The following is a 7,753-nucleotide window of genomic DNA, read 5'->3' on the forward strand; positions in this document are numbered from 1 at the left end:
ATAAAACATATTAAAATGCCATCTTGGATAATTTTTAAACACAAACCAGGCGGTGGACCTCCTCCCGACACAGCTTGGCAAATTGAAATGGCGGAAGAAAGTATTGCGCGTAATTTATTCTCCCCATCCCCCCCACCTCGGAAAATGTTCGTCGGCCGTGGAAGTACATATAAAATGCTACTTGCCGAGCATAAATAGTACGTCTGTTTGTACTCACAAACACAGGAGGGAGAGGCCTAAGAGATGTACGTGACTCCGTGGAGTTAAAGAACGGGGATTACTATTTACCAACCGCAATTAAAAGCGTTCCACTTAATACTGACAAATTTAAAACGAAACAGAAAGGTCAGGCACGTGGAATATTTTGTGCTCAGGGAAAATATTATCCGTTGAAAATTCAAATTGAATGGTTGAATAACAGAGGATTGAATAAACCACCCCGCTCTTCATACTCTCGTTGACGCCGGTGACGCTTGTTGCATTTTAATAAACACGAAATACGACTCCTAATCGCACTTTGAAATCGACTTTACATCGCCCTCGGAGGGAGGGCATATAAACATTGTAAACGTTTTTCCATTTGGATGGATTAATTTCACCTCGTTTGCAAATGTGGGTCACATACGACTCCAGGAAGAAAGCCGCCAATGGGAGACACTTACTTATTTGTTGACAATTAGGTAAATTCCTTTGCATACCACACAAAAACCTCGCGTGAGCAAACGCGATGGCGGCGTGCCTTTTCCCCCTTCGGGGTGCTCCGGTTTTTGTTTTTACACCGGCAGATGTGTGAATTTTATGATGCCATTAGGCCGCTCCAACGTCGAATACAAGAAAGTACACCATACTCACCTGCAGGCTGTCACGACAAAACAACCTCTGCCCCTCTGACGCACGATATTAATCTCCCGTTATCTGTTGGCGTTTGTTTCCTTTGCAGGTCATGTGCTGTTGAGGTTAGAAAGTCGACCAGTGTGACCAAGTGAAGCGACGACGACGACGACGACGGGAAGTGAAAGTGGAGAGAGAAGGCCCGGACGGAACGGAGGCTGCGGCTGCGGCGAACCTTTGCCGGCAAAAACGGCGCTCAGCGGCGGCAACATCATCCTCCAACGGCGGCATCGACGAGGGCCCTCGCCGTCAGCGAAATCGGTCGAAAATGTGATAGACCCGACGGCGACGGACGGACGGACCTCGATCGGGCAGCAGATAGCGAACTACTTCCTGCGCATCCGGCGCAGCCGCTCGTCGCACGCGGTCATCGGCCAGGCGGCGGCCCAGTGCCAGCAGCACCCGCGGGACGGAAGTCGCAACCGTAGCAGCGCCAACCGGACGTCCTACCCGCTGCCGACCTCGGTGAGTTGCAGCTTTGGCGAGGACCACGACGACCACGACGACGACCACGACGACGACGACCATCAGCAGCAGGGAGGTGGCCATCGGTTACGACAGTCGGCCAGCTCCGTGACGGTAGGGGCGACTAGCTCGGCCGCCGCCAACATGGCCGCGACGGACGGGCAGATCATCCTGGCGGCGTCCCGGTTCGCGCCGGACACCCCGCCGGCGTACCTGCGTGACTTCGCCAAGAGTGACCTGCCGGCGGTCGGGAAGATCGTCAAGGGCCAGTACTACACGCTCGGCGTGCCGACGCTCTCCAACCCGTCGCTGCAGAGCACGGCCCTGTTCCTGAATGCGGGCCGCAAGTACCAGATCCTGGCGCAGCCGGTCAAGATCAAGGAGGGGCGCAAGAACACGCAGGTCGGCCCGAAGGTGCTGATCCCGGAGTCGTACGCCGGCTACTTCGAGCTGCTGAGCGAGGACGGCCGCTCGACGCGCTGCATCGAGAGCGTGCTGGAGCTGTCGAGGCGGCGCAACTTCCGCGTGCTGGTGCGCGAGACGGTGCGCTGCAACCACAACAGCAAGTCGCTGCACGCCGGCGAAATACTCACCACGATCTCGGACAACGGCAAGTACCTGCAGTGCCGGACGTCGAAGGACGAGGTCGTCAGCCTGCCATTGGAAGCCAAAGCGAAGTTCTCCCCGATCGCGAAGGAGGACAGCATCAGCGGCGTGCACACGGTGCGCAATTTGCTGCAGAAGCGCATGCCGGTGACGGTGCGGCTCGTGCACGGTGCGGCCCCGAAGGGCCTCAAGCAGCCATTCGTGCCGGAGCTGCGGCTGCTCGGGTGCGTCGAGGTGGACCGGATATTCGCGCTGCCACTGCAGAAGGACATGGACCTGGTGTCGGTGCCGCTGAACGCCAAGATCAAAATACAGCGGGCGAAGAACATGGACCAGCTGGATCACTTCATCGAGTACTCGCGCTTCCTCGATAAGGCGCAGCGGCTGCTGGTGGATGCGCGCGACCGCCTGCAGATCATCGACCTCAAGCTGACGGAGAAGGAGAAGAAGGACTCGGCGAAGGCGATGGGACTCGGGGGAGCGAACGGGGGCGGGCGCAACAAGACGATGGCCTCGACCCTGTCCGGTCTCACCGCAAACGGGTACGTGCTGAAGAAGAGCAACAGCTGTGATTCGAACCGCTACTCTCCACCTCTACCGAGCGGTGGAGGCGGAGGAGGAGGAGGGGGCAGCCAGAACGGCTCGATCGCGGACGAGTACGACGAGATCGACCAGATCTACGACTACGTGCGGGGGTTGGCCCCGCTCCCGAAGAACCTGTACAAGTTCGAGGCGATCGAACCGTCGCCTCCGACGACAACAACGACGCCGACCGCCGCGACGACCATCAGCAACTCCTCGCCGCCGACGACGGCCGCCACGACGCCCATCTCGAACGTGCTGCTCGGCCCGGCCACGCACCAGCACAGCCTCAAGACGGTGGAAAACATGAAGACGGCCCAGTCGAACGCCATCAACAACAACTACGACACGAGCAACAACAACAACAACAACAACTACTCCAACATCATCAAGTACAGCAACCACAGTCAGGTGCACCATCATCACCACGGGCACCACCACCACCATCCGGCCGGCCATGCGCACCACCACTCGAACAGCCTCGAGTCGTCGGCCCGCCACGGTGCCGCCCTCAATGCCATCAACAACAACCACAACAGCAGCAGCCACGGCCACAACCACCTCCACGGCCACAACAACAACACGATCACGATCGTGGACCACAAACCGATCCCGCCGCCGATCGAGACGATCCCGGGCAAGAAGCTGCCGGAGAAACGCCAGCGACCCACTCTGCCGAAGCTGTACTTCAAGAGCAACATCGGGCTGCACCAGAAGAGCCCCACGCCCGGGACGACCGCCATCAGCCCGATGAGCAACGGGGGAGGAGCGGTCGTGCATCATCCGCCGATCGCCGTCACCCCAAAGGATATCGCGGTCGAGCCGCAGAGTCCACTGTTTCACATCAGGTAAGGACCCGGGAACAACACCCTTGGAGTTCACGACTCACCGGCTTTCTTTCCCTTCTTGCAGATACAAAAGTCTGAGCAGCTTGCAGCTGGCGGCGACGATCCCGCAGCAGGAATCGCACCCGGTCACCCCGATCTCACCGTCGCCGAAGGGCGCCGGCCATCAGGAGAAGAACCATCTCCTCTCGAAGTCGGCCAGTGCCGCCGTCAACGGGGGGCGCGAGGGTACGCTGGATTCGTCGCGCAGCGGTGGCCGCACGTCCGGCGACTCGGGCAAGCTGCCGGAGAAGAAATCGCGCCGCCTCAGCCGGCCCCGGTCGCTCTCCAACCTGGTGTGGGACCTCCGGCCGCACAAGTCCTCCGCGGAGAAGTCGAAGAAGAAGCTCTACCTGCACCAGTTCGATCGGCAGCAGGGCACGCTCTATCTGTAACCGCATCTTCCAAGCGCACGATCCAGATTTCGTCAGTAGCTATGTTTTTAGTCAGTAGCGAGCCGAGGCCCGGGGGGCCTAGCTAGGGAGGTTGTTGTACGTGCGAACGTTTGCCAGTTTGTGTTTGTTGGAAGCTGTTTGTCTGGGAGAATGTGAATACGGGAAACCCCCCCGGTTGAGGACTGTTAGGAAACGGCTGTTTGAGGCGGCTGAGCGGGTAGAGTGTGGCCAAGGTGTGGTCGCCAGTGCTTTAGACTTTTAGAGATCAGTCTTTTTGAAAACTCCTCCTCCTCCTCTTCGTCTTCAACGCTCTGTCCATGTGATCCATGTTGTGTAATTGGTGTAATAGTAGCGCAATATATCGTAGGTCCATCTTATTTAGGTTCACAGAAGCAACAACAGTCAAAGGAATTGGCGTCACATATCTCCCGGTGTTGTTTGTGTACACGTTCCTGTGGAGGAAAGCATTTGTTAGTTAATTCCTCAAAGGACTGGCATTAGTGGGCAGGACTCCCAGCTCCGGGTGGGCAGGTTCCTCCTCTATATCCGAAGCAAAACAAACGACCAACGGCCGCCAAATCCTCCGCACCAGGCACCCTGTTTAATCCCAAGCCGAAAGGCAAAAGAAGAGAAAATCAAACTCTTTAGAGCATAATTTAAACAATCAAACATACGCGAAGCGAGCGAAAAAGTGAAGGAATAAACTCACCAACGAAAAACGCAGCAATCCGTGAAGAAGGAAAAGGAGGAGTCAATTGTGAATTGTGAAAATGGGAAAAGGTTTTTCGATGCGTGTCGAAGGTGTTTATTTCCTCCAACTTCTGGTTTAATCTACTTTTTTGCCATTCGTCGTACAGGCTGTGTGTGTGTGTGTGTGTGGTGTTGAAACGTTTCAGTTTACATAGTTATCGATTTAAGGGAAGCTTAGCCTCTAAGTGGTAGGTGACCAGCCACCGGCTCATCCCTCATCCGCAGGGTGAGATCGCGTCGCGTTGGTCAGACCTTTTTAATTCCATTCCATATAATCAAAACCTTATCCGTAGTTCCGTATAGTTCGCGTGTGTAAATGTAAACGTTTTCTGTGCTCCTGTGTACCGCTGTTCTTCTCTCCGTTGAAAAATCCAAGTTCGTTTGCTACCGTCTAATCGCCAAAGGGTGCAATTTCCTCACGGCAATTGAAAGCAAATGAAATTTTTATTTTTCAACCCTTCATCGCTTCTCGGTTTGGAGTTTTTGGAGAGCACACACACAGAACCGGGATGGAATCGAATCACAAAGCCCTTCCTGCCGAAGGCAAAGAAGACCTCCTCAGACGAGACAATCGCTCGGCTCGTTAGCCGATGGGTTCGATTTGTGTATAAGAGTGTTTTATTTTTAAATTCTCATTATTACTCTCCTCTTAAGCGGGACGAATTTCGAACACAAACTTCCCATTCTCGGGAGAATCCCGACCCCAGCGTCGTCGGAAGCGTTGATAGTTTCTGCCGTTAGGCCGTACGTGCGAAACGTGTGTTTGTGTGCAAAAGGAACAGTCATTTTAGTACTTAATTTAAGTCACTATTAATTAATCCCTCGATTTTTAAAAAGCGTAATAAAAACAAAAAAGATATCGGTTGTTCTGTCAGGAAGGATTACGCGGGACGCGACGCAGACCGAACCCGAAACGAACACTTTACGAAACGATAGATATCGAACGACTTGTGTCCACCACAGTGCCAAGCCAGTGTGTTTTTTTTTACGAAAATGTCTTTAATTCCAAGGATTTTTCCCATCTCCATCGCCAGGAGAAACGAGAAGAAGATAAAAAACAAACCCGGAAAGAGCGAACGTTTGCCGTTGATTTTCCATTCCATTCCCTTCAGGGGATGCATTTTCCCGTCAAGTGATGATGGAAATACTTTTCCTTATCAACACCCTCCCCCTCCCACCACCCACGGTAAAATGTTTCGCTGGTCTTGTTGTCAATTGGGTCATCTCCGACCACCGATACAAAGGCATAACGGTGTATAGCCGCCGGGCAGGCCCTTCCATGCTGTCGTCAGCTCGATGGAAACGATTGGAAGGGCTAAGGATATTAGTTAACTCTCACCTACAAACCCCCCCCCCCCCCTCCCCCCTTCTTCCTCACAATGGCTTGGCTAAGGGGTGTGACTATCGACTTTTCTCCCGATCAAAGGACGACCCTTCCCCAAAAGGAAGGTTGTCGCGATCGCGTTGCGTTGGAAGGAAATGTGTGTGCGAGCAGGATTGTTGTTGTAGAAGTGAGCAAATAAAGTTGATAAACACTGTAAAATAAAACTGCACCGCCTTCGATTACCGATTATTTATTGAGTGTTTTGATGAGCATGATTAAAAGAAAAATAAATTAATGCAACAAACATGCGCTGACAAACTAGTTGCAAATGGATTTGTTCGAAGAGAAAAACACGTTAAAAGAAGAAGGAACACTTTTGCACATTGTAAAACATTCTCATCATTCTGTGGCGTACATAATTTCCTTCACCTTGGAACAAAACGCGTCCTGTTCATCTTCCGTATTTTCATTGATTCTGGGAAAAGAAAGAAAGAAATAGAAATATTTTCCCTCAAATAAAGGTTTGTATACTATATACTTACAGCTTTTCGATCATCACTAGCTTTTTGTAATAGTATTCCCTCGAAATTTCAGCGTCCTGTATTTTTACGGTTAGATCATCGATGTTGGAAGCCAATGTAGAGATTTTTTCCCAAGCCTTCTGTTCGCTGACGGTATTCTTTCCTACAACACAAGAACGATCATTCGTAGTATCAATTTAACACTACTAGCACACACACTCTCAACCGAAATGTGACTGTCAACTAACCTCCCTTTCCCGCTGCCTGGAGCCGCGAAGTGGAACCATTGGAACCGGCCCGTTTCATTGCCGCACCCAGGCCGCCCGAGGAACCCGTGTTGAGTTTCTGACTCGGCCGCAAGGTGTTCGGCGTTCCGTAGCCCATCGGGACGTGGTTCCTGGCCGCCTGCGGGTCATACTCCTTGCCGTCGTAGTTGGCGTCGAAGAACTTCTTGAACCACTGCAGGAACTCAAAGTTGTCCTGAAAGCGCCCCTTGGCCAGCCGCTCGATCGGGACGCTCCGGTCGACCTTCAGCTGCACCAGCGCGTTCTGGAACATGCGCAGATTGCTGAGGAAGTCGTGCTCCACGTTGGTGCAGTACTTGACGCGCTTGATCGAAATGCAGCCCGGGAACAGGACGTCCATCAGCTGGCAGTAGGCGGCGCCGGTGCACAGCTCCTCCACCTTCTTGAAGTCCGACAGCAGCGTCCGATTGATCCACGCTAGCAGCTCGATCCGGGACAGGTTGTCGGACGTTTGACCGGTGAAATGCACGTTGACGGCCATTGCGTTAGCGGATTGATAAAAATAAACTGGACTAAAAAGCACACTTCGGACACAGAGGCAATGAACACGATAACAAAGGAGTGTGTGCTCGTCGGTAGGCGATGGAGCTCTGGTGCGATCGGTCGATGATCGAAAAAGGATCTGATGAGTTTACAAAGGGCAATGGAATCGTGCTCGAAACAGGGAACGCTCTACTACGAGTTTTTTTTTTTGGGTTTTTGGCTACCATTTTTATTCCACATTTAATGAAGACATTTGCGTGAGATGTTCAAAGATTAAATTGAAACTTGATTTTGATACGACAGGATGTTGAAAGCAGCTAAGCTAATTTCGACACTCGTTTGATCGACACTCGAGAATAGTTTGTTTTGAATGCTTCTGTGCATGAATCAACAACTGATATTGTTATCCTACAAAATCAACAGAAAGTTGGTGCATCAACGGATTTAAAATGCAGAAAGCCGTTAACATACAATGTCGTTTGAAAACCATACTGCACAATTGTTGCATGCAAGTTGTGTTTTCCTTGCAATGTTAAATCGCCTTCCC

General features: G+C 52.4%; 2 protein-coding genes across 2 annotated transcripts; one reads left to right on the top strand and one right to left on the bottom strand.

Moving 5' to 3' along the window:
• The first annotated feature begins 1,500 nt into the window (after positions 1 to 1,500).
• On the top strand, positions 1,501 to 3,823 carry LOC131267733 (phosphatidylinositol 3-kinase 2). The gene is made up of 2 exons (XM_058270679.1): positions 1,501 to 3,392; positions 3,457 to 3,823. The coding sequence occupies exons 1-2, from the start codon at positions 1,501 to 1,503 to the stop codon at positions 3,821 to 3,823; spliced, it is 2,259 nt and encodes a 752-aa protein (XP_058126662.1).
• Positions 3,824 to 6,116: 2,293 nt separating this feature from the next.
• Positions 6,117 to 7,324, bottom strand: LOC131267741 (microtubule-associated protein RP/EB family member 1-like). The gene is made up of 3 exons (XM_058270688.1): positions 6,667 to 7,324; positions 6,440 to 6,581; positions 6,117 to 6,372 (listed from the first exon to the last, which is right to left on the bottom strand). Exons 1-3 carry the CDS (start codon positions 7,202 to 7,204, stop codon positions 6,297 to 6,299), a joined length of 756 nt encoding a protein of 251 aa, XP_058126671.1. The 5' UTR covers positions 7,205 to 7,324; the 3' UTR covers positions 6,117 to 6,296.
• Positions 7,325 to 7,753: the final 429 nt, after the last annotated feature.

Source organism: Anopheles coustani, chromosome 2 (genome assembly GCF_943734705.1).
Source record: "Anopheles coustani chromosome 2, idAnoCousDA_361_x.2, whole genome shotgun sequence".
Classification (NCBI taxonomy): domain Eukaryota; kingdom Metazoa; phylum Arthropoda; class Insecta; order Diptera; family Culicidae; genus Anopheles; species Anopheles coustani.

Coding starts and splice junctions, on each gene's coding strand:
- LOC131267733 (XM_058270679.1), top strand. CDS start 1,501: ATGGCCGCGACGGACGGGCAGATCATCCTGGCGGCGTCCCGGTTCGCG. Junction 3,393..3,456: donor AGTCCACTGTTTCACATCAG/GTAAGGACCCGG, acceptor CCCTTCTTGCAG/ATACAAAAGTCTGAGCAGCT.
- LOC131267741 (XM_058270688.1), bottom strand. CDS start 7,204: ATGGCCGTCAACGTGCATTTCACCGGTCAAACGTCCGACAACCTGTCC. Junction 6,582..6,666: donor CCAGGCAGCGGGAAAGGGAG/GTTAGTTGACAG, acceptor CTTGTGTTGTAG/GAAAGAATACCGTCAGCGAA. Junction 6,373..6,439: donor CTAGTGATGATCGAAAAGCT/GTAAGTATATAG, acceptor TTCTTTTCCCAG/AATCAATGAAAATACGGAAG.